The sequence below is a fragment of the Phyllostomus hastatus genome, unplaced genomic scaffold (assembly GCF_019186645.2).
Source record: "Phyllostomus hastatus isolate PE091 unplaced genomic scaffold, TTU_PhHast_1.1 phas_scaffold_21, whole genome shotgun sequence".
NCBI classification, from domain to species: Eukaryota; Metazoa; Chordata; class Mammalia; order Chiroptera; family Phyllostomidae; genus Phyllostomus; species Phyllostomus hastatus.
The window spans coordinates 47,886,523-47,908,745 of record NW_025334017.1 but is presented as its reverse complement, the minus strand read 5'-3'; the positions used below and the strand labels follow the sequence as shown (position 1 = coordinate 47,908,745).

The following is a 22,223-nucleotide window of genomic DNA, read 5'->3' as shown; positions in this document are numbered from 1 at the left end:
CTACTTGTCGTGCAAGTGTGTAAAGGGTCGCTCTGCATTTCTGTCCTCGAGAGAGGTGTGTGCTCAGTCCCCCCAGGGCAGGTGGCCCCCCGGAGTCAGTGTCCCTGGGGGACTTCCTCGTCCCTGGGGTGCGGCAGGTCTGCGGCTTGGCAGCACGCTGTCGCCCAGGGTCCCCGGTGGGACCTGCCGCTGCCCATCGGGGACGCATGACGTGTGTCACACCTGTCACTGGCTCCTTTCCCTCCGCCATCTCCCCTCCTCACCCCCCACCCTCGTCTCCAAGTGCCATCTCCCAAGTAAACCTCCCGTGCGTGAACCCGGGTGGGGGGACGGCTTCTGGGGCGCCCGAGCCACGAACACACCACGAGGGGCAGTGGCCCCTAACCGCCGTCGTCCCACTGCAGCTCACACGCCAACCGCCACACGGGGACGGCGTGCACCTGCGTGCCAGGGCACGGGCGGGTGTGCGGCTGCGGAGGGGGCTGGAGTGGGAGTGAAGGGCCTTGTGGGGCCACCTGCGGAAGAGGGGGGCCGGACACCCCTCTTCCAGAGCCCCGAGGCTTCCTCCCCCCGCCCCCCGCCCCCGAGGGAGCATTTCCTGCCTCTGATTCTCCAAGCAAGACTTTGGAGAAAAACATTTCTACCCACTGCTAGGAAGCTATAAATAACCTGGCATTAAAAGGAAAGGGGGAAAGTAAAGCTCCGATTCCGTGGAGGGAGAGCGCACCCCCCAGGCCGCCCGCCGCGCCGGCGCACCTGGAACCCAGCCCCGAGCCCCGAGCAGGAGGAGACCCGGGCCCTCGGCGCGCAGGCCGGAGGAGGAAGCCAGGGGGTCCGCTGCCCGCCAGCCCACGCAGGCAGGTCTCTGCCGGGGCGCGTCCCCTGGAGAGGGGGATGCTCTTAGACAGAGGCCAGCCGCCCCCACTCTGTTCCTAACTCAGGGAATGCTCTCAGCCCCGAAGTGGGAGGCGGGCGGCACCCCCTCCTCCCCAGAGCCAGCAGGGGGCAGGGGGGCAGCACCTGGGGGGGGGTCCCTTTGCTGTCACAGCCTCTCCCCTACGGACCCTGTTCTCTCAGCTCCTTGTCTCCCCCTCTGTGCTGACCTGTTGCCCTTCCCCCCCTCTGTCCACCCACCCTCCCGCATCCCCCCCATCCCAGGGCCTCCATCATGGAAAATGGGAAAACTCCTACGTGTGCACTTGAAGTCAGACACGCCAGGAACCGGACCCCAGCTGCTCCTTGGAGGAGCCAGGACTTCAGGTCCCGACCTGTGGGGAGAGCCACCCACACCCACTCCGGGGCTGCGGTTGGCTAGGACCCCTGAGGGCAGACACTGGGGGCAGCCCGACCACCGCCGCCCTCTCCCAGGTCCTCTTCCCTCAGGCAGCCCTGTCCTGCCTGCCTTCTGACTTTGCCCCTTCGCTCACTGTCCATCTGAGGTCCGTGGGGCTCGCCCGCCCCACCATGGAGCAAGCCTGGCCTGGGGGCGGAGCTGAGATCAGGGCCCAGCAGGGACCAGATGCCCGTCCAGGTGTGTCCAGCAAAGACTGTCAGAGAGGCAGGAGAAGCGGAAGCATTCTTTATTAACTTTCTGGGGGATACCAGGGAGCTAGCCAAGTCTTGGGGTGCCCCCACGGGGGGTGGCGGATTCAGACCCTGCTGGCCCACTGACGGTGGTGCCAGCGGTGGGCCCCGGCGCCGGGAACACGAGGCCCGGCCGCTGGGCGGCGCCCGCCTGCGCGTAGCTCAGTGCCAGGCGCTCCAGGTGCCGCTTGCGCAGGGCCGCCTGCGCCGTGCTGTGCAGGGGCCGCAGCAGCGCGGGGGGCAGGGCGCCCGGGCCGCGCAGCAGGAAGTCGAAGCCGGTGCGGTCACGCGGGTCGTAGAAGAGCGGCCCGCTGGCGGGGTCGGGCCCCGGGGGCCAGGCGAACGGGAAGGGCAGCGTGAAGTCCTCCGTGAGCACGCGGATGGTGAAGTCGTCCTCCTTGCCCAGCGCGCGGTAGGCGCGCCCGATGCTGCGGAAGTGCGCCTCCCAGAGCTGCGTGTCCCCGCCGTAGATGTCTGGGAAGCGGATCTCCTGTGACAGGGCCAGACCTGCGGGGCCGGGCAGGGGGACAAGGACGAGTGACCGCCCTGCCACAGGCAGAGCCCCAGACAGGCAGGGTGATGGGGGAGAGGGAGAGCGCGCCCCGCGCGGCCGAGCCTCAGACTGCAGAGGGGGGCACCCGCGGACCGTGCAGACGGAAGGACCCCGAGCGGTGCGGCCGAGGACCTGCCACTAAATGTTACGTGGGCGGGAAGTTCCGCGTGGGGAGGAAGCCCAGGCAGCTGGGCCGGGCGGGGCCTCCTGAACAAGCTCACCCCACCAACGGGGCTGAGTGGGGGAGGGGCTGACCTAGCCTGTCTGCACGGGAAGTTGATTCTCGGGTGCGCGGAGAACGGACCGTCGGGGCCCCGCCCAGAGGCCAGGCCGCTCAGGATGAAGTGGGGACGAGAGCGGGAAGGGCACTCTCCTGGGCGAGGGCTGAGGGGCCCAATGCCAGCCTTCTCCATCAGAGCGGGGAGGGTCCCAGGGTGAGAGTCCGGTCCCGGCCTGGCACTGCTGCCCCGGGACCCAGGTGACAGGGGTCGGGTTGGAAGGTGAGTCGGCCCTGTCTCCACTGGGGCCCCTCCCCGGGGGGGCAGGTCGAAGGAGAAGCGTGGACGTCTCCAGGCCTCTGACCTGTGGCCTCACAGGGAGTCTTGCACGGAGTCCGGGGGGGTCTGGTGGGATCCGGGGAGCCCCTCTCAGAAAGTCATGTGCATGTAAGCACAGCACTTTGCCCTGGTTGGGGGGTCTCTGCACCTTCAAAGCCCACCCACGGCTCCCGACAGCAGCTCCGGCTGCGGCTCCGTGCCCACACCCCAAGGGTGGCTAGGAACCCTGGCTGGGCAAGCCCGTTCCAGCTGGCCACGCCCCCCGGCGCCAGGGCCCCCATGGCCATCCCCTCCCCCGCACACAGGCACAGGTAGGCACCATGTGTGCCAGCAGGTGCTGGGCCCCGCGTCAGAACCGGGAGCCCCACACTCAGGCCCTGTGCCTGCACCCCGGGCAAAGAGCTGGTGGGCTGGGATGGAGACCCCACTTTCCACCCGGGACTCCTGGACTAGTCCTTTAACTCCCCTGCACCTCAGTTTCTCCTCCTAGAAAATGGGAGCAATCAAGCACGTTCCGCCACGCTCACAAATGAGGGGGCATTGGCGAACCGGCCGTATCACCTGAAAGTGTTGTTCTTAGCTCAGCCCCCAGATACGGCCAAAGCGAGCCACCCGGCATGTGGCGCCCAGCACCCTGGACAGCTCCCAAGCCGCAGCCCTGGCCCGCGGCGCCCAGCACCCTGGACAGCTCCAAGGCTCCCCGCAGGTGCCTCCCACCACGATGGGCTAAAGGGTGGTGCCTTCACCCACGCAGCCCGTCCTGTCCGCCCATCAGGAGGCCTCGGGGAGGAGGCCGCCGGAGTGGCAGGGCAGCCCTTCCGCCGGAGCCACTGGCCCGGCCTTGCACGCAGCACCGACAGATGGGCCGGCGGGCAGGGGGGGCCGTGGAGAAGAGGGTCGCTGTGGGTGCGAGGAGAGCGCCCCGGGGTGCGTAGGGGAGTGGTGCCCTCCTACTGGCAGCTAGCCAGGGGAGTGGGGGTGTGGAGCGGACGGGCGGAGGCGTGAGGGCAGCAGCTGGGGGACCACCAGGCAGCAGGGGCCGCCATCCGGGGCAGAGGGGCTGTTGGCGAGGCAGGGGGCGGTGCGGAGAGGTACTCGGGGGTTCTGAGTCTGCCTCGAAGGTAGCAGACACGGCGGGGCCTGCCGGCAGTGCGGGCGCGGCAGGAGGGAAGGAGGGAGGGAGACACCGAGGCTTTGGGCCTCCGCAGCTGGAAGAAGAGAGGCCCCATCTGATGAGACGGGACTGGTCAGAGCAGCATGTCGGGGTGGGGGCTGGGAGTCTAACTGGGGAGGCGGTGGGTGCCCTCACACGGGCCGGGGGAGGGGCTCCGGGGACGCTGAACACGGGCCTGCCCGGGGGGTGGGGGCTGCAGGCCAGGACGGGCTCCGGGGAGCTGGTGTTAAGGGGACCAAGAGCCCCGGGGATGTGAGGAGAGAAGAGGGACCCCTCTCCCTCGCCGGGTGAGGCACAGGAGGGGGGCCGGCGGAGCTGCGGGAGGGGGGCCAGGAGCCTCTCGGGGGGAAGGGCCTGGCCACGAGCGGCCAGCGGCCACGACCTCGAGCAAGGCCTGCGGACTGGCCTCGGGCTGACTGCGCTGGTTCAGTGCAGTGCCCGCTGCCCACGAGGAAGGGCCGACCCGAGGGGGCTGAATGCGGAGGGAGGGAGGGAAGGGAGCATAAATAACCCCTCTGGGTGCTGCGGTGGAGGGGCAGAGGAACCGCGGCGCTAGACGGGAAGCCGGGTCAGCGGGCAGGCTGAGTGGCAGCACACTCGGTGATGCTGCTGCAGCGGACACCCTGTGAAGAGACCAGGGCCCTGACGGGCGGCGGGGGGGGGGCGGGCCGCAGGGACGGCCCTGACCGAGAGGGCAGGAGCAGGCGGGGGGGGGGGGGGGCGGACAGCGCCTGCGGGCACAAGGGCAGGTGGGCGGGGCCCGCGGGGCCCGAAACCCACGGGGATCCTCCTCCCACAGCGGTAGTTTCCCAGCGGGTGGGGGGCGGCCCCCAGCTGAGCTCGGGGAGGGAGCGGAGGGGCAGGGCTCGGTGAGAGGGCGGACGGAGGAGGCCTGCAGGGTCGGGCAGGGCCCCGGCCCCACAGGCAAGCCCCACCGGCATGGAGGGGGCGGAGTCTCCCTGCTCTGCCCAGCCGCAATGGCCCAGGAGGGGAGTGGGTGGGAGCTGGGGGGCTGACACAACAGAAGAGAGGCCGGGAGGGTGTGCCGGAGCCTTGTAATGACCCTGAGGAGGTGGGGGGAGAGGGACAGGGGGAGGCAGGCCCCTGGGAGGAGGTGGGAACTTACCTGAAACTGTGCCCCCCAGGAGCCCTGCTGCGGAGGGCCTGGGCGGGGGTGGGGCTCCTGGCCTGGGGGAGGCAAGGCCGGGGCATGACCAGGCCTGGAGGGTGAGGGGATGGGGACCGAGGGGCCCGTGCGGTAGGAGAAATCACCAGTTTCCACAGCAGAGATGGAGAGGGTCAGTGAGCAGAATCCAAACTGCAGAGGTGGGGGGAGTGGGAGGCATAACCTCGGGTGGGGGGTATGACCGCCCCTCCCCAGCCGGGGCGGCGGAGTGCACGCCTGAGTGCAGCAGGGCGGGCTGGCGGACGTGGTGGGGGAGCAGGGCCGGAGAATGGCCCGGAAGGAGCCCTGAGGGAGGAGGACCCTGCCCCACCTCGGGGCTCAAGGAGCAAGGGCTGCAGGACCCCCGGGTGGGGTGGGGCGGCAACGCAGCTAGGGCGGGGGTCCGTCATAGGATGGGGGCCCCCGGCCCCCCCAGCCCGCCGCTTTGTGGCCTTGGCAGAGCCCCCCCTCCCCCAGGAAGAGGGCTGCTGCCCTGTTACAGTCTCAGAGCCCCAGATGCCACCGACACCCCTTGCCTCCGCCCCTCCCCCCACCCGGTGTCGCACCTGGAAGAGGCACAGGAGGCGGCGGCAGACTTGCTTTGCTGGGGTCCCCTGAAGAGGGGGAGGCCATGTCAGCAGGCTGGGGGTCAGGCTTGTTTACCCGGCTGCCCAGGAGACTGGGGGAGGGGCCTCCTGGGGAGGAAAGAACCTTGTGTTTAAAGGGGCCCCACCTGGCAGGGGGCTGGGCTAGCTGGGGAGAGGGTGGGGGAGGTAAGTAGGGGCAGAGGACCCTCCCCCACAGCCACTCAGAGACTGCCCCCACCTGCACCTGCCCCCCCAGTCCATGGACCCCCCCATGCCCCCTCCCCTCTTCACTCAAGTCGGCCTGGAGTCCACAGCCCCTGTCCTGTGCTCATGTGGCGTAGAGGCAGAGCTGGCCTCCCCTCCAGACCAAAGCCCCCCCACCCCACAGGCACTGCAGGGTTCAGCAGCCCCCTCTCAGCCCCTCCACACTGGACAGGGGTCAGACACGGCTGGCCTCAAACCCCCGGGGTGCGGGGGGGGGGGCGGCCTGGGGAGGCACTGTGAGTGGGTGGGTGGGTGGGGAGGTGCAGTTGCCATGGTGAGGAGCCTGCTCCGTCTCTCTGCTTCCCTGGGAGCCCAGCAAAGGCAGGCCTGAGCCCATCTGGGCCAGACCCCTGGTTGGAGGCAGAAACCCCTCCCCCAAAAAAGTTCCCGCTGAGGTCCTAGAGGGGCCTTGCTTCCTGCCTGGGAAAGGGTACAAGGGAGGGAGCTGCAGCGCCTGGCCCCCCCCCCCCCCCGCCCCGGGCCTGCCCCAGCGGTGCAGGGGGATGCTGGCCACCGCCCGTGCCGCCTCCGCCGTTTCCTGTGAGTGAACCTACCACACACCTCGAGGGCTTTCAGAGGACGGCTGAGGGGCGCCAGGCCAGGCCCACAGCCCCTGTGAGACAAGACTGGGGCTGCCCCAGCTGGCCCGGAAGCCGGGCCTGGGGTGTGGGCGTTCCTTTATGACCAGGCCGACGTCGGCTTTGTCACGTTACAGCATCCCTTCTCCACGGCAGTCACTTTTCTCATTTCATCTCCGGTAAGCCGGTTCCAGCCCAGTCGTACGGACAGGGAAACTGAGGCTCGGAAAGGGAACTGTTTACTGGCTGGGTGGAATGGAGTCCCACCACTTTGCACTCCGACCCCGGGAAGAGGGTTAACACACCAGGGGAAATGGTGCAGTTCACATCCCAAGTGGGGTGTGCGAATCTGGTCACACGGTCACTCCTAGCTGCAAGGGAGGCGGGAAAGTGTAGTCCGCACCTGGGCAGCCAGGTGCCTCGCATTTGGAGGGAAGACTTCCGGTTTGCCCCCAGTGATTAGACAGGCCCAGGTATCTTAGCTTGGGCTTTGCAAAACCCCTCCTGTTCATTTCCCAGGGCTGCTGCCCCGGGTCACCACACACCGGGTGGCCTAAAACAGTGTCACTGGGCGGAAGTCGGGGTGTGAGCGGGGCCACGCTCCCTCCAGAGGCTCTGGGAGAGGGCCCGTTCCTGCCCCTCCCAGTATCTGGCGGCTGCTGGCATCCCTGGGCTGGCAGCCACGTCACCCCAGTCTATGCCTCCGGGGTCACAGGACCTCCTCCTCTTCTGCCGGGATCGGAACTCCCTCTCACAAGGACACCTGTGGTGACCCGCAGGGCCCACCCAGGTGACCCGGGGTAATCACCCCATCTGAAGGCCCTTGACTCAATCACGGCCACCACGTCCTTCCCGGCCACGTGAGCTAACAATGACAGGTTCCAGGGACTGGAACCCGGGTGTCCCTGGGGCCGTGGTGTGAGGACAAGAGGCCGCTGGGAGGCATCCCCAGGGGGACAGGAGGAGGCCGATGAAGGGTGTCATCAGGCAAGCGGTCACCTAGGGGCCCCCGGGGCTCAATCCCACTGGGCGTTCCTGTCGCCGGTCGCCCACCCACCCGTCATGGGGTCAGCACTGCTCCCAGGAGAGCTGTTTCTCTGGCACCTTCGGCCGGTGGCCAGGGAGCCCCCGAGACAAGGAAAAGCAGGGCTGCCATTGAACTACGGGAACAGTAAGTGCCCATGGGATGTGGGTGGGGGCCAGTATCCCCTGCTCCCCAGTCCCCCCCCCCCACAGGGCGCTTACAGTCCAGCTGTAAGGCAAAGGCAAGTTGACCAATCAACGAAAGAAACACCAACTACTCAGAATCCCGGATCACCGGCTCCAAAGAACCTGTGTGCCCCTATGTTCACAGCAGCGCTGTTTACAATAGCCAAGAGCTGGAAACAGCCCAAGTGCCCATCAGTAATGAGTGGATCAGAAAACTGTGGTACAGCCCTGGCTGGTGTGACTCAGGGGATTGAGCACAGGCTGCAAACCACAGGGTCGCTGGTTTGATTCCCAATCAGGGCACAGGCCTGGTTGTGGGCCAGGCCCCCAGTAGGGGGCGCACAAGAGGCAACCACACGTGGATGTTTCTCTCCCTCTCTTTCTCCCTCCCTTCCCCTCTCTCTAAAAATAAATAAAATCTTTAAAAAAAAAAGTCTATCTAAATTAGCATACTTCAGTTTAAAAAAACTGTGGCACATGTACACAATGGAACACTACGCAGCATAAAGAAAGAAGGAACTCCTACCTTTTGTGACAACACAGTTGGAACTGGAGAGCATTATGCCAAGGGAAATGAGCCACTAGTCAGGTACGATCTCACCTCTCAGAGGAATCTAGTGAACGGAACAGAACCCCAGGCGTGGACACAAGGGCCAGACCGACAGTGACGGGCGAGGGGAGGGGATAGTGCTGGAAAGAAGGGGAAGGGACCAGCCGAAGAACACGTATGAATGACCCACGGGCGTGGACAGCAGGGTGGGGATGCACTGTGGGAGCGGGGCTGGGCCGGGTGGAAGAGGGCCAAGGGAGAAAATTTGGGACAACTGTAATAGAACAATTTAAAAAAATGAAGCCTCAAAGGGAACACCAATTGTGATGGGGAAAGAGTGCGGGGCTGTGACAGTGGCAGGTGGAGGGCCCCTCAGTACCCCTGGGTGGCCAGGGGCAGCCTGGTGGGAGAACGACATTGTGGCCACGTGAAAGGGGGGGTCTGAGGGGCCCCGGTGCAAAGACCCGGAGGTAGAAAAAGCACAGGGTCCCGAGGACCAGGAGATGCCCAGGAGGCCACGTGACTGGGCGGCGAGCAGGGAGCCGGGAGAAGGAGCAAGGGCACTCATCAGGAGCGCAGTCGGGGCCATGCTCGCCTTCCTCCCTCGGCGGTGCGGTCACCTCCACGCTCTGCAGCACCCCCCCCCACACACACACACTGCACAGCCCCCCTTCCGCCGCCCTGAGGGGCCGACAAGGGCAGGCAGAGAGAGCAGGGGGGCACAGCCTGGGGGGCCGGGGCGCCAGGGGGGAGGAGGGGCCGGAGGCCCTGCCAGACCGCTCTGCGCAGCCCCCCCTTCCCAGGTGATCCCTCCTGCCTCTGCCTTGCAGTTATTTTTAAAATCCCATTTCCAGAAAGTGGAGGAGAAAACCTCTGTACTTTGCCTCTTTGCCCCTTCCTCCTGTGGAAGAGGAGCAGAGGGGCGGGAAGGGAGGGGGAACTCTGGAGGACGGGGTGTCCTGGGCAGGGCGCCCGCTGGGGCCCAGGAGGCTGCTGCTGCTGACTCTGGGTCCCCACCCCCCGGCCCCGGGCCCATGAGGCGGGACCCCCTTCTTGAGCAGCCCCTACCCAGGGGCTTGTCTTCCTCTTCCACCAGCAGGCACCTCGTGGGCACATGCTACGTGCTGGAGCCCAGCAGGGAGGGAGCTCCGGGTCCCCACTGCATGGGGTGTGGGGCCCAGTGGGGAGAAACTGGCTATAAACTGAGGGCCAACAGGGGGACCCCCAGGGCTGGGGGTGGGGGGAGGGGCAGCCAAGGCCCCTGTAGCAGCGCCAGGGGCTCGAGGGTTCGTGGGCCCAGCAGGGGAGCCTGGGTGGGCTGGCAGGACCCTGACCGACCCCAGGGGCCCATCAGGGGGTGCCCTCACCGCCCCTACACAGGGGGCCCGGGGAAGGGGCGGGAGTCCCAGGGACAGGAAAGGCTGGAGCCAGTTGCCAGGTCCCAGAGGGAGGAGCTGGAGGGGCGGGGAGACAGGGTCAACCGGTCTCATGTAACTGCCAGCCCCCAAATTCCTGAAGACCTAAGGACTGTCCATGACCTTCACCGGGGGGGCCCACCCACTCACAGGCCTCTGGACAGAATGCCTGCCAGGGACCCGCCCGGGGGCCCAGGGCCCTTCTCACAGAGGAGGCCCGGCCCGAGCCCCTGTTCTGGCTCAGCCGGGCCAGGCCCCCAGGGACCCTCCTTGCGGGCAGGGCCCGTGGACTGGCGGCTCGGTGCCCTCCAGGGTGCGGGCGGATGGGGAGGGCGGGTGTCCAGGGGGCCGGGTTCCATGCTGGCCCCTCCATTCCAGCGCAGCCTCCGTCCGGGAAGGACACCCTCCCTGGGCCTGGGGGAAGTCACAGCCCCCACCTGCTGGGCTGGTGTCGGGGTGGGAGGTTCCGGTTAACTTGTGCAGGACAGCGCCGGCCTGGTGGGGCCTCCACAGACACGCCCCCCTCCTGACTCTCCCCTCGCCCCACCAGCCTCAGGCCCCCACCACCAAGCCGGGCTCCGCCCACCGGCCAGGGAGGAGTGTCAGGCGGCCCTCCGCCCCAATGCGGGGCGGCCGCCCAGAGAGCCCGGCAGCTGTGCGGGGTTGGGCCTCCTCCCGCACGGAGCACCACTCACAGAAATGCATGAGCGGCTGCACGCACCTGGGGGAGGTGGGCATTGCCGGCCCGTCTACAAAGGGGCCAGGGCCCTGGACAGGCCATCCGGCCAGCAGCAGCGCACCTGGGGTCGGAGCCCCGGGGGCCAGCCCTAAAGCCTCCGTGGGGGGTGGACGGTGCCTGTCGTCGTCGCTGAGGCTCTCCCACCGCGGCCCCCATCCTGGGCACACGGCTGTCTCCCAAGTCCAGGGGCAGCACGGCGGCCAGGGCCCCTCCAGCGCAGGGGCTGGCTGGGCGGCTGGGGCGCCCGAGGAGCTGGGGCATCAGAGGGTCCCGTCACCGATGGTCCCAGGGCTCCTGCCGGCTCCTCCCTCTTCGCCCCACCCGAGGGCCTCCAACAGCCGAGTTCAGTGACAAGGGCCCATGCGGGGGGTCCCCGGTCTGCCTTCTGGACCCAGCTCCCCTCCGCAGTGCCGCATCGGCGCACACCGAATCCCGACTCCGCCGCTGCCCGGCACAGAACGAGTGGTGGTTGGTTACCCCCCGCTGTGGGACCGATGGCCCCCAAACGTGCTGCCTACGACGCACGTTGGCCGGCCCAGGGTTTCTTGGCCCAGCTTGGCCAGGACTCTGTCTGAGTCTGCCAAGGCTGCAGCCCGGTGTCTGCGGGCCCCAGGGGTCTCAGGGCCCAGCTGCGAACCGGAGGCCGAAGGTCAGGTCCGAGGCCCCACTGGGAACACGAGCGCGGGCAGGTGCACACGGCTGCGCCCAGACCACCGTGCCCAGTTTCAGCAGTGTCCCTGGAAAGCTGCCCCGGACACCGGCACCATTGTGACCTCAGGGGTGAGGTCAGGGCTGGCGGGGCCGGGCAGGGGCGGCCCAGAGACAGGGCTACCCTGCTGGGCACAAGGACAGGGCCTGCGGGGCCTCCTAACCGGACCCCAACATGGACCAGAAGCGTTCGGAAAAGGCAGGCAGCCACTCCACGGCCGACAGCGTGTTATCGGCGCTGTCCCAGAACCCCAGGTCAGCCAGCACCAGGCCAGGGCCCGTGGGAGCCCGGGAGGGGACCCGGATGCCCTGCTTCCCACAGGGGCCCTGGCCGCTCCCTCTCTGGGGGGAGAGCCTCCCTGTGGGGCTGGAGGGCAGACCCCCAGGCCCCGGGGAGGGAGGGGCCTGGCAGCAGCCACGAGCAGCGGGGGAGGGCGGCTGGGAGGGAGGAAGCAGTGCCCCCAGTGTCCTGGGGGGCCCCAGGGGCAGCCCCACCCTCCTCTGCCTCCTCAGCCCCAGGCTGGAGGGCACCCTTCCTGGGGCGCAGGGACGCCCAGCGCCCCAGACTTGGCCTGGAGTCAGCAGGGCCTGCGAGCCCCTCCCCAGGCACCGTTCGGACCAGCGGGTTCTCTCGTTCTGATTGGTGCGCCCTTGTCTCCTCACCACGTCTGCAGCTGGCTGTGTTCTGGCTGTTTCTTGGTATTGAAACCACACTCCATCTTGGTCGAGGGAGGGCAGGGGTGCGGATCTGGGGCGCGACAGCAGGTGGCGGTGGCGCCTGTGGCCAGCGAGGCCCGGGCAGAGGCCCCTGCAGGACACGGAGTTGGCGCCAGCCGGGCCCGTGTGGAAGGAAGGGCCCACTCTCCAGCAGGTGGGCCTCGGGGCCAGGGCCCAGCTCTGAGCCAGCACCATCCCGCAGAGGCCGTGGGCCCCGGGACAGCTCACGGGGCCTCTCCGAGTCCCCCCAGGTCGTGGGACTGGTGGGAGGCCACCCCCACGGGGCGAGGTGGAGGGAAGGGGAGGAGAAGGGAGGCTGGGGGAGCTGCGCTATTCCCGGAAGGCCTTCATTCATTCATCGTTCACTCATTTCTTCAGTCCCCAGCCAGCCCCTGCGCTTGCCCCCAGCCAACCTCCCTGAATCCGGCTTCTTGAAGTTGACTGACCCCCACAGCTGGTCCATCGAGTCGCCCGTGACTGCCCCCGCGTCCCTGTCCCCAGCTGACTCGGTGCGCAGCTCCCTGTCTGGTCGGCGCCTCTCCCCCCAGAGTGGCGGCGCTGTGAGGGCCGGGTTTCCGTGCGCTCCGTTCCCTGGGCGGGGCCGGCACACCGCAGGCGCCGAACCAGCACCCCCTGGGTGAATGAAGGGCCGAGCCTGGGCCGAGCCTGCCCCCGCGCTGCTGCAGGGCTTCTCGGGGGAGGTTCCCGCCCCCCAGTAACGCGCTGAGGAACCCGTGCGCGGCGGCCTTTCTCGGCCGCTCGGTCCCTGTTAGCGCCGAGCAGTACCCACGGACCGAACGCGGTTTATGCCCTCGCCCCTGGAAGGGCACGCGGGCGTCTCCCACACGGGGCCATTGCAGATAACGCCGTTCTAAACGCGCGTGTGCACAGTGTGGTGTGAACATCAGCTGCCGTGGCTCTGGAGTGAGCGCGCAGGTGTGGAGGAGCCGCGGGGGGTGGTGGGCGCACGTCCAGCTCCCTCGGACGCACCGAGCTGCGCCCCCTACTGGCCGCACCGCGTGGCTTCCCCCCTCCCCCCCGCGGGGCAGGAGGCGCCCGGCTCCGCGGCACTGGCTGTCCCCGTTCCCCTGACTGACGTCGTTCTGGTCGCCGGGTCCCACCCCACCCCCACCCCACGCCTTTCCTTCGTCTCCCCCTTGGGGAAGGGTGCCCAGCATTTTGCTGTTTATTCGCCATTTTGTTATCTCCTGGGGCGGGGGGCGGGGGTGTCTGTTCGGTCTTCTGCCCAATGTGGACAGGTCCGCGGTGAGTTTGTGCTCTCCCTGCACTCTGGGCGGAGGCCTTCCTCGGTCGTGGGGTCCACGGAGACGCCCCCGAGTCCACAGCCTCTCTCCTCGGTTATAGACGGCGTTCCGAAAGCGGAGGCTCTCCGTGCGGGTGAGACCCAGGGTGGTGACTTGTTTCTTTAACGGACAGTCTCTTGCTGTGCATCTGAGAAACCTTTTCTCCCCCGAGACCACCAAGATTCCCTCCTACACTTTCTCCCGGGGGGTTTACAGTCGTGGGTTTCACTCTTGGGTCTATGGTTTATTCTGAGTTAGTTTTCGCACCCAGCTTGAGGCGGAGCCGGGAGGTTCCGCGTGCGTGCATGCGCCCACTAATTGCCCCCCCACTTGCTCGTCCCTCCCTGATTGAACCGCTTTTGCAGTTCTATCCAAAGCTGGTCAGCCTCAGCCGGGCGGGTCTTTCTCTGGACTCTGGACTTTTGTTCCGTTTATTTGTGTTTCTGTGCTTCCGTCACACGGTATGGCCTCGCCTACCCTAGCCTGGCCGCAGAGCTGGACGTCATTTGTTACTTTTCCGTGTAAATTTTAAGAACAACTTGTTGATTACCACACACACACACACACACACACACACACACACACACACACAATCCTGTTGAAGTTTTAATTGGAATTATAGTAAATATTCAGATACATTTAGAGAAAAGTGGTATCTTAACAACATATTGAGTCTTCCAATCTGTGGCCATGGTACGTCTCCTCTCGTTAAAGCCCTCTCGGTCTCTTCCATCGTTATTTTGCACTTTCAAGTACAGAGAGCTTCCAGTTATCTGTCAGGTTTGCCTGCGTATGTCTTCATCTTTAGAGCTACTCCATATGGTACCTTTTGAATTTCAATCCCCAATTACGTATTGCTAGCTTATAGAAACGGGACTGATTTTTACATACTGACTCTACACTTGCAGATTCAATGAACTCACTTTTTTTTAAGATTTCATTTATTTATTTTTAGAGAGGGAAGGGAGGGAGATAGAGAGAGAGAGAGAGAGAGAAACATTCATGTGCGGTTGCTGGGGGTCATGGCCTGCAACCCAGGTATGTGCCCTGGCTGGGAATCGAACCTGGGACACGTTGGTTCGCAGCCTGCGCTCAATCCACTGAGCTACACCAGCCAGGGCTTCGATGAACTCACTTTTTAGTTCTCGTGGGTTTTTTTATGGGGAACCACGGGAGGGGTTTGCGTGGCTCGCCCCGACACATGTCGTGTGTGGCGGTGGAGCACGTGGAGGGGTGAGACACTGAGATGCGCTCCTTCTAACGTGCCGCGGCCCCCACCTGCTCCGGACGCACTCCGGCCTCTGCCCCAGCCCCTGGCAGGCACGGGTGGTGGCCGGGCACTTTAGGTGGTCCTGAGAAGCCTGGGTCCTCCTGCAAGTCCGGGCGAGAGCTGGAGGCTGGATGCCCTACGCTGACCCTTCAGTCCACCCACCATGTCCAGCCCATCCAACTCAACGGTGCCTCAGAGTTGGCAGGACTCGAAGCCCCGCCCCCAGGCCGTCAGTGGACTGAACAAGACTCGAGCCCCGCCCCCAGGCCGTCAGTCCACTGAGCGGAAGGGCGGACGCCTGAGAGAGTGGGACCCGGCCTGGCCCCACCAGGGCGCTCTCAGTGTCCCTGGCGCCCAGGCGCGGGCACCCAGGACCCCTTTCTGTTTCAGAATCTCCTCCCACATCTCGGAATCCTCGAGGGACCTGTCTTGCAGGAAGGCCCCGCAGAGTCCCGCCCGCAGGGGCAGAGAGGCGCACCCCACCACCATCCTGCTGTGCAAGTCGCAGAGCAGCCAGGCCGCCCTGGCGCCGCAGGAGCACCAGGCATTCCTGGAGAGGGCCTGCACTGCAGGTGACCGCCCCCACCCCGAGACCCAGTCCTGCCCGCCCCTCCCTCGCAGTCGGGACCTCCTGTCCCCACCCTCCGGGTGCCCAGTACACAGCGGGGCCCTGACTCCTCTCTGAGACCCCCACCCAGCCCTCGGACCGCCCAGGGTGGGCGGCACGGAGTGCTGCCTGCTAGACGGCGGGACGAATCAGTGGAGAGAGAGCGGGATGGACGATGGGTTTGTGGACGGGAAGGAAGGTGGGTGGATGACGGGTGGGTGGACAAATCACTGGGTGGGCGGATCGATGAGTGGACGAGTGGATACATGTACTAACGGTTGGACGGGTGGATGCGTGTAAGGACGGACAGATGAGCAGAGGGACAGACTGATGGACGCACAAACAAACGCGTGGATGATGGGGTGGATGGACAGTGGATCGGCGGGTCGGTGGATGACGGATGGATGGATGCATGGATGAAAGCTGGCCGAATGGACAAACGGACAGGAACACAAGTGCATCTGTGCTGCTTGGACCTTGGACCCCAGAGGACCGGATGGCCAGGAGGCCCGGGAGCGCGCCCAGCACCCCCTCTCAGACCCCGCTCCCCACGCCCGGCCCGCGCAGCCCACCCGCCTCACACGCCCTCGCCGTGCGCTTTAGCAATCTGCTTCAAGATGCTGCGAGACCTGAGCAGCTCGGACTCCGCCCACCTGAGCTCCACTGTCAAGAAGATCAAGAGCATGGCCCACGAGGCTCCCGGCCTGGTGCTGGAAACCATCCACGACTACTTCAAGGACAACCCCGAGGTGGGCGCTGCTCAGGCCGCTCTCGGGGGCGGGGGGCGGGGGGCGGGGGAGGGGCTGGATCCCAAGGCCGGCTCAGACCTCGGCTCCTCCATACAGCAGCTCCGTGATCTGGGCGAGTCGGTCTCCTATGTCCACAGGGCTGAGCGGAGGGTGGGGAGGGGGCCGACACGTGTCGACTGACCTGAGGACAGTCTCCTGATGCAGCTGTTACAGCCCCCGTAGATGAGGAAACTGAGGCTTAGGGGAGGACAGCGATTTGCCTTAAGTCACAGAGCCACTGAGTGGCCGAGATGGGAGGGTGGGTGCATGGATGGGTGCGTGGGTGGTGGGTGGGTGTGTGGATGGATGGGTGGTGGGTGAGTGGGTGGGTGGGTGGATGGTGGGTGTATGGATGGATGGTGGGTGGGTGGGTGGATGGTGGGTGGGTGGGTGGATGGTGGGTGGGTGGATGGATGGTGGGTGTGTGGATGGATGGTGGGTGGGTGAGTGGATGGGTGGATGGATGGTGGGTGGGCAGGTGGGTGTGTGGACGGATGGGTGGTGGGTAGCTGGATGGATGGATGGGTGGATGGATGGCTGGTGGGTGGGTGGGTGGATGAGTGGATGGATGGATGGGTGGATGGTGGGTGCGTGGATGGATGGATCCGGATCGTTGGTGGGATGGATCTTCGGGTGGATGGTTGCTGGGGAAGGCGTGTGTGAGTTCTAATGAATGAGTGAGCGCAGGAATCCCGAAATAAACTGGCTTTAGAGATGGAACGCTCCTGAAACCCCACGGCAGTTCCTGAGGACAGAGACAAACTTTTATTCGCCTGTCTCTGCAAAACCGAGCTCACGGCCGCACGTGCTTGTAGCAGGCGTGTGCTAACCGGCTACTGGCCAGATGGCCAAATGCACCCCCCAGGGCCCCGGCCCCGCCCCCACAAGCTCTCTCAGCGACCCCGCCGTGGCCCTGAGCCTCTGCCCACTCCACTGCCCGCAGGTCTCCAGCTGGCACAAGCTGCGGCTGTTCCACGTCCTGGAGACGGTCATCGGGGTCAGCGACTCGCTGGAGGAGAGCTGGGAGAAGGCCTTCATCAAACTGGCCCTGGAGAACATGGCCAAGTCCACGGTGGGCCCCTCCCCCAGCCCCCGGGGTGCAGGCAGCGGCCCCAGGGCCCAAGGGTGCTGCTGGGACGGCCCGGCCTTGGGCTGGCCAAGCGACTCCCGTCCCTTTTCCCATCTTCTTACCACCAGCCCCTCCCGAGGGACAGACAACCCCGCGCACCCATTTCCCAGCTGAGGCCGGTGAGGCCCAGAGAGCTCACTGTTGTCTGGCCTCAGGCCCCGTAGGCGGCAGAGCCGATGTCCGAGGCCGCTCAGGGCCCTCTCCCCATGGTCCCCCACCCTGCAGCGGGCTCCGGGGCCCCCTCCCCACCCCTCCCTCACCATTCCCACCGGCGCTTCCCACACCCCAGCCTCTGCAGTCTCTGCGAGTCTCGCCCCCTCCCCGGGCTGTCACTCAGCTCTGGGTGGCCCGCCTTCAGGGTCCCGCCTGACAGAGACGCACAGGCCCCGACCTGGGCCACCCACCAACAGCCCCCGCCGCAGGCGTCACCCCAGGGGCCGCCCCAGGCCGGCCAGCTGTCTCAGCTGCGGCGGCTCCAGGCCTGGGGGCCTGTGGCTCCCACTCAGACCGCCAGCCCGGGGCAGCCCCGGCTGGAGGAGCCAAAACCACATGCCCAGCCGTGGTCGGGGAGTGGTGACCGGTCACCACCAGGGGTCCAGGCCCTGGCACCCCACGAGGCAGGAATGGGCGTGACTTGACCCCTGACAAGGATGGAGGGGCCGGGGGCTACGCCCAGGAGACTTGCCCGTGGTCACTGCCCAGCTGGCGGACGTGGGTGTGACAAATTCCTCGCTCCCCACAAAGAGGCCTACACATCGCCCCTGTCAGAAAAACGAGGGTGTCCATACCCCACGATATTCTTTCTTCTCAAGTTCTTTTTAATTTGTAAAAAAGGGGTTTAACTTGTTACGGTGAAGTAAATCGGGCACATTTTAAAAGTGCAAGACACCCATGTATAACTGACAGACTGGTGATACTAATATTGAAGAGCTGGGGGAGGGGCGGCGTGACCCGGCTGGGCCAGGCTGCAGCCCCACCGAGGGCGGACAGGAGCCCCCCCGGGGCAGCCTGCGGCGGTCTGGGCGGTGCGGGGGACCGAACACAGCCGGGTCAGGGCCGGCACTCCCGTGGGGGCCTGGCACTGGTCTGGGGGGACTCACGCACGGAGAAGGGCAGGTGCAGGCCGGCGAGCGTGTCTCGGCGTCTGAGCCCACCTGTGTCCGGGACGCCATCCCCTCCTCCCCAGGCCTCCCTCTGCCCCCCGTCGCCTCCCCCCTGAGGCAGACACCTGCCCAGGAGCTCCCCAACAACATGCGTGTGGGAAGCAGGACTTCGAGACCACGCCTGTCGGGAAATCTCTGAGCTACTCACCTGGACCACATGCGTCCCCGACGGTCACCCCGTTGTCCTCCCGCCGCCCCCCGTGCGGCTGCGCAGACCCCAGAGCCAATCTGAACGTCGCTCCTTTACCCTCACCCTACCTTTCTGCAGCAGGCTTCTGGAACCCTCTCTCTGCCCCACACGCCCTGCCGTGCCATAGCGGCAGGTCTCGCTCTGGGGCTGCTTTTAGCCACGGAGCCCGGCGGCCCTGCGTCCTCGCTTCGTGGGAAGCGGCTGACGCAGACTCGCTGGGGACAGGGTGTGTGTGTCCCTGTTCCGGGCCCCAGGGGCCCCGCGGCTCAGATACGGCGCCTTCGAAGGCTCCTCGCGTCCTTATCTTCCTCCCCTTCTCCACCCCCCGCCCTCTGTTCCGCCCTCCCAAGTGCGCCCTTATCTTCCCAGCCCCCTGACTGCGTTTCCCGTCCGTCTCCGCCCCTGTGCCTTGCTCGGCATCTGGTCCGTTCCAGGAAAGTTCCTGCTTCGTGCCCCGCTGCGCAGACATTCTTGGAGGCAATGTCTTCTCTTATCTCTCAGAGGACATTAAAGAGGGTTTCTCTGGAAGTTTCCATCTCTCTGCTTGGCCTCTGCCTCCTCCGAGCCACTTGTTTCGGGCTCCACCGCGTTTGTGGTCCTGGGTTGTTTCACTCCCACCTCCGAGGTCTTCCCCCCACCCCGCCCAGGGGTTGTCTGCGGGGTCAGGGGTCGATCGGGCTCCTGGAGACCTCCGCGGCCCCTCCGGACACCGGGCCCCCGGAGCTGCTGCGGGACCTCCAGGTGTGCGCAGCGGGGAGGGCACTGGCCCCGGACCTCTCCTGCAGCCGCTTCCCCCCGCCCCCACCAGTCGCGGAGGCCGGAGACCCGTGTGGGGCGCCACAGCGCTCAGTAGGGCGCCCGCTCTTACCCTCTGGCGTCCACCCCCCCCTCCCGCCCACAGGAGCTGAAAGAGGCGTACCAGGACGCGGCCAGCAACCTGCTGGTGGCCGTCTGCAGGCACTCCTGGCGGCGGGTGGCCCGGCACCTGGAGACCGAGGTCCTGACGGGCGTCTTCCCCCACCGCAGCCTCCTCTACGTGATGGGCGTCTTGACCTCTCCACGTACGTCCCGCTCTCGGCCCTGGGACTCCCTGGGCCGCCCTCTGCTCCCAGGCCAGCGAGGCGGGGGTGGGGCAGGTCACGGAGAGAGATCGGGAGGGCGCTGGGGGATGAGGCAGGGCGCAGTCCTGCCCACCAAGCACCCCACAGCCCGCCAGCCCTGCTGGGACCCTGTGAAAGGGTGGCCCGGCCCAGCTGGGCTGCCCCATTCCCACCTGAAGCCGGGGGCTCGCTCAGATGAGGCTTCGGCTAGTGCAGACCGCAAATGCGGACTGAGGGGCTCCCTGCCACCAGGGGCTCACGGGAAGGCAGATGCCAGCTCTCACTGGGCACTGCTTCAGCCATCCACGGGCGTGAGCTGAGCTCACCAGTGCTCAGCTGGGAGGCACTGGGCTGCCCTGGTGGCCATCAGGGAAGGCTTCCCGAAGGAGGCAGCCGAGTCTGAGCTGTGCCTGGGGGGAGGAGGAGGAGTCTGAGGAGAGAACGGTGTATATGCTTCGGGACCTTAGGGAGGACTTGGTGTCAGCAGAGGTTGGGGACGGTGCAGGACACAGTGTGCCCTCAAAGGCCACACTCGGGGCTGGAACTATGGTCTGGGAGGAGGCAGGCCCCAGCCGCCTCGGCTCTGCAGCCCTGCGTGGAACCGGCCGGCTGGGCGGAGGTCCCCCTGCGCCTGAGTGACCTCTGAGACCCCCAGGGTCGGCCCTGAAGCAGCCCCTCCCCCTGAGGCTGGGTTTTGGTCTCGTGATGCCCGCCTCTCTCAGCCTCATTTTCTCCCCTTGTGGGGACCCCAGCACACGCCCACAGGCCACTGGGGAGCCCCCCGAGGCCCTCCGAGGTCACACAGCACAGCCCGCGGGGCCACAGCTCCAGGCTGGCTCCGGACCCCAAGTTGAACCACAGCTCAGTCCTTAGAGCTCACTGCCACCCTGGGGCTGAGACAGGCAGGGACCCCGACTCGGTCCAGGGTCCAAGGGGCAGAGGACGTGGAGCCTGAGGTGTGGCCCTGGCCGTGGCCGCCAGGCCAGCCTCCAGCGACTGCTCTCCCCCACAGAGGGACCCCTCAGCCAGGCCGACAAGGCGAGCTGGGAGGAGCAGCTGAGCAAGGTAGGGGGGGAGCCGGGGCAGCAGGGACGGGGAGCGGGCAGCACACCAACGTGTGGGGGTGCGGGGAGCCCCACTTTGCAGATGAGCCAACAGGCTTGGGGAGGGGAAGGGGCTGGACCACAGCCCCGGGGGATCTGGGATTTGAACGTTGGTCCCCGAGTGGCTGGCCCTAGGACGGTGCCCGGCACACACAAGGCCCTCCCCACGCCGCCTGGGGGCGGGGCCCACGACCGAGAGGCCCCAGAGGGTGCGGAGGTGGACGGAGCTCTGAGCAGGGCAGGAGGGGGCGGGCTGGGGCGGACGGAAGGGGCCAGAGCCCCGGCCTGGTGTCCGTGCAGGTCCGTCTCTGACCACCCGCCCACGCGAGGGCTGGGAGGCTGGGAGGAGGGACGGGGGACCCCCGCTCACCCAGGGTGGTGCCCAACTTCAACCAACGGCAGCCGGGAGACCGCAGAGCTACACCGCCTCTCGGTGCCCCCGTTCCCTCACCTGTCCGTCCAGTGGGGATGGATGTACCTGGCTCAGGGGTGTGTCGTGAGGGTTACAGGAAAACCCCCACACAGGCTTGCTCAAGTTCATGTTCACTACCACGTGGTCGCGGCAGCAGCGCCGCCCTGGTTAAACTGTACTCCAGTGGAAATTAGACCAGCGGCGGCGGCGAGACGAGTAATTAATACACAAATAAGACGGGAAATCGCTCAGGCTGTAGATGCCTGACCTAATTAACCAGATTGATCCCACTGGCGTTCACCGAGGCCCGGGCACTGCGGGGCCCCCCGTGAAGTTTCGACACACGCGCAAGGACCGCAACCGAGCCGCGTACGTGCTCGGCCCAGAACACAAATTAAAGATCAATAGCAAAATCAGGGCTGGAGAAACTTCACATATTTGGAGGGCAGCACCGCTGCCAGGCACCCGCGGGTCACGGGAGAAATCACACGGGGAGCTTAGGAAGTGCGGGCAATAAAAAGCGTATTCTCAGGGGAGGATTAAGACGCTAATTAATTAATCGATTGACTGAAGTGCGTTCTGTATTCTGGAGTAAACTGGAGGAGGGGTCAAAGGGCGTCTGTAAAGAGACAAACGAGGGGGAGTGCCTGAACCCCGAGGTGGGGGCTTCCCACCAGGCGGCCAGGCCAAGGGCCGCACCCGCCCCCCACCCCACCACCGAGGGGTCCGTCCCGGACACGGGACACCGCCCCCAGGGCGCGCTGCCCAGCGGGGGCGGGGCGGCGCCCACAGCCCCGCCCCCAGAACGGCCGCGGCTCGGCACGATGCCAGGGGCCCCGGCCGCGGAGACAGAACAGCCAAACGCCCTGGAAAACCGCAAACGACCAAGCTGACCCCGGGAGACCCTGAAGCTCCGAGCCCGCCTGTTTCAAGGACGTGGGAGCCGTCGTGACACCACATCTGCCCACAAAGTCACCTCCAGGGGCCCGGGGTCCTCCCGGCCTGGAAGATGGGGTGGGGGGGGCAGCAGGCCCGTGAGGAGTCAGGGCCCTGCGTGGCGGGGGCAGGGAGGGGGCCGCCGGGGAGGCTCCAGCCCTGCCCCCCCCACCTGCTCGCAGATAGCCGCCCAGGCGGTCCCGTTCCTGAACTCGGAAGTCTGGTCCAAGGAGCTGCTGTGGGCACTCACCAAGCCTGACCAGACCCACCGGGAGCAGCCCCCCGAGAAGGTGGGCCACACTCCGCCTCCCCCACCTCAGCCACCGCCCTGCCACCTGGGGCCCAAGAGAAATGAAGGGGAGGGGCCAGACTCGAAGACCACCCCTGCAGTCCCCCGCCAGGCAGGCCGTGGGTGGTCCCT

General features: G+C 66.5%; 1 protein-coding gene across 1 annotated transcript in view; it reads left to right on the top strand.

The window, feature by feature from the left end:
- Nucleotides 1–11,258: 11,258 nt before the first annotated feature.
- Nucleotides 11,259–22,223, top strand: part of LOC123833007 (maestro heat-like repeat family member 5) — a 32,826-nt gene continuing 21,861 nt past the window's right edge. Inside the window, exons 1-7 of the mRNA XM_045860967.1 lie at nucleotides 11,259–11,338; nucleotides 14,765–14,946; nucleotides 15,585–15,730; nucleotides 16,713–16,841; nucleotides 19,153–19,312; nucleotides 20,364–20,416; nucleotides 21,985–22,092. Coding sequence (XP_045716923.1) covers nucleotides 11,259–11,338; nucleotides 14,765–14,946; nucleotides 15,585–15,730; nucleotides 16,713–16,841; nucleotides 19,153–19,312; nucleotides 20,364–20,416; nucleotides 21,985–22,092 — 858 coding nt within the window. The remainder of the gene's footprint in view (nucleotides 11,339–14,764; nucleotides 14,947–15,584; nucleotides 15,731–16,712; nucleotides 16,842–19,152; nucleotides 19,313–20,363; nucleotides 20,417–21,984; nucleotides 22,093–22,223) is intronic.